Genomic DNA, 2,889 nt, shown 5'->3' with positions numbered 1-2,889 from the left:
AGAGAGAAGAGAGAGAGAGAGAGAGAGAGAGAGAAAAGAGAGAGAGTATTAAACCTACTACATTCAGAATATATTTTGAATAAATTTGCTCGTGACATTTGTGGATTCATAAACTTTTGAAATACTTGAAATAAGTAAATAATATTTAATTATAGTACATATTTTTCTGCGTATACAGCAAGTTGAAGATTACAAGAGATACATCTATTAATTAAAATTTATTAAAATAGGTAACTGGGAGAGAAGGAGAATTAAATTAAATTATTAAAGAAACACAAATAAATGATTTTACATAAAAGATAAATTTGTTCTATCCTTTATCACTAAGCAGAAGGTTCTAAATGAGAATTACAGAGAAATTATTATTAGTCCTTCCTTCAATAATTTTCCTTCAATAATTGTAATATTATAAATTGTAATATTAGATCTGGATTTGTTCTTGTACTAGAATTCTCTTTCTCGCTTTCATCAAATATCAAACAAGTACTTATCTTATTTCAATTTCTAAAAGTGTATACTAATCTTAAAAGTGAAAACAAATCTTGACTTATGCAATAGAAACCAGAGCTGAAACCGTCAAAATTAAATGGATACTATTAATTAAATGGATATAAGAACGATAGAAATGAAAATCTTGAAATGGATAGCAGATGTCATTCTGCGTGACAGAATACGTAACGATATAATACGGCAAGATGCGAGATCCCGGACGTGGTATATGATGGAACATCTATGTAGACAAGACAACGAGCGATTGCCAAAGATAGCGAAACACAGAAGAAGCCACAAATTAGAAAATCTTCGGCTACCTAAGTGTTAGATGAATTCGTGTGGATGTCTCAAGACTAAAACTAGAAGAGGCATAGAAGTGGAGAATTACAGTGCCTGCCTTAAATTAAGAGAAAGAAGAAGAAGAAGAAGAAAACAAATCTAATATTACATCTATTAATACATAATGAAATACTTACGAACATGATGAGCGTGTCGTAGTTGCAGAATGTCGCATGCGTGCACATAGTGGTATAATGTTTTCTCAATTAGATCTGGCGGTTCGTAGCCTGTTAGTGGAGTTACTCTGTAACAACACGAAAAAGATTATACAGATACCGTTACATTAAAAAATTAATATTTTTTCATTAGAAAAAAATTTTCTTTAGAGAGTTTCTTTAATTTGATTTAAAAAGAATCATTGGAATCTTCTCTGAAAAGATTCTTTATTTTTAATTCTTCTTTACTTTTATTTAATTTAATTTTTCTATTTTATTAAATTTTTTATTTTTTTTATTTTCAATGTAAAAAAACGCGTATATTGTGCAAAAAAGCACGCAGTTATTTCCTGTGTAACTCGCAACACTCAACATCAGTCGCGCAACGTTCTAACGCAGAGATACGGTCCAAAAGGCCACAGAGATAGGTCCCTTGATCGCTTTCCGCGGATCGGGCTTGTTTTCGTCGGGATTTACGGTGCGAACGTCGCGAGTTTGCACAATCCGCGCGAGCCGATTCCGATCGACGGTATGTATAAAATTTCATCGCGCTTCTATCCGTGCTATATTTATACTGCGTCACGTGTTCGTTCCCAGTGCAAGCGAGCGGGTGTGTAGGGCTCGCCAGAACCGCCGGTGGTGGATATTTATTTGCCGCGGATGGAGAGAAAAAAAAAAGAGGATACGCGGCAGCGCGGTAACACGAAACTGATTTTAATGGCCGTATCCCTCTCGACCGGGAGCACCGCGCGGGCCCTCCATCGAAATATTAATGGCGCAATACGACACCCAACTATAATTACATTGGAAATAAATAATCCACTGTGTCCCGGTGCTCGAGTCAACACCGCTCGCTTCCTTTAGTAACGCACAACGTAAGGAAATCCGGCCATAGAAAAAAGCTTTATTTAAGGAATAATTTTTTTGCTTGGACTTTTATACTATATAAACATTATACATATATGAACTTAAATATAATAATGTTATCATAAAATTTATAGTATTATATTAGATTTTATTCATATCTCTACACTGAACGCATAATTTTCTGATTTATTATTTGTTCTAACTGAAAGATCTTTACGTTTTAGATACAATTAATAATAGAGGATTAATGATAGAGGGATTACCCGTAGCTTTCTGTGAGAATGATAAATTTTATGGTCGTCAGAAGGGAGAATAGGGGAACTGCGAACTCTCTAAGAGAAAAGTAAATAAAGTCAATGATTATTTATCAATTATCTTACCATTCGGAATTATTATCCTCACTTGAAACAATGCCGAATCTGTTTTTTATTTAAAGTTAAATTAATTAATATTTGTAAATATACAAATATTAATTATTGTGATTTAAAATCAATATCCTTTGAATAAGGATTCTATAGTTCATAAATAATCGTTGACTTTATTTAATTTTTTTCTTAAGCATTCGCAATTCTCCTATCCTCCCTTACATCAAAAATCATTAAAAATTATATTTGTATACATGTAATTGTATTTAACTTAAATCGTGTGTGCTTTCTGTGGTCACATATAGTGAGATATATATCGGATTATTCACTGGATGCAAGAAATAAGAGGTTATCACTATCTATTCTAATATATTATAATAATGTCGTTCGCATTTACTCTCTGTTCGCAATTCCTCCACTCTCTCTCATACTGGATTCTATCCCTGATCCAGAGTTGTGCCGCATATTTTAAGATTGCACAAAGTTATTCGTTTACCCATAAAATATAATAATCTACATCTATATATATATATATATATATATATATATACATATACACACATACACACACACACACACACACACACACACAATAATAATTAATTTACGTTATTATTACTTATATACTATATAACTAATATATATATACTAACTTTTATTCGTTCTATTAA

At 32.0% G+C, this 2,889-nt stretch overlaps 1 protein-coding gene across 1 annotated transcript in view; it reads right to left on the bottom strand.

The window, feature by feature from the left end:
* Positions 1–2,889, bottom strand: part of LOC105622630 (single-minded homolog 2) — a 22,284-nt gene that overhangs the window by 3,744 nt on the left and 15,651 nt on the right. Inside the window, exon 7 of the mRNA XM_012204045.1 lies at positions 969–1,075. Coding sequence (XP_012059435.1) covers positions 969–1,075 — 107 coding nt within the window. The remainder of the gene's footprint in view (positions 1–968; positions 1,076–2,889) is intronic.

This window comes from Atta cephalotes (genome assembly GCF_000143395.1).
Source record: "Atta cephalotes unplaced genomic scaffold scaffold00047, whole genome shotgun sequence".
Taxonomy (NCBI): domain Eukaryota; kingdom Metazoa; phylum Arthropoda; class Insecta; order Hymenoptera; family Formicidae; genus Atta; species Atta cephalotes.
The sequence above is the reverse complement of the archived record's forward strand: the minus strand, read 5'-3'. Positions and strand labels throughout refer to the sequence as shown.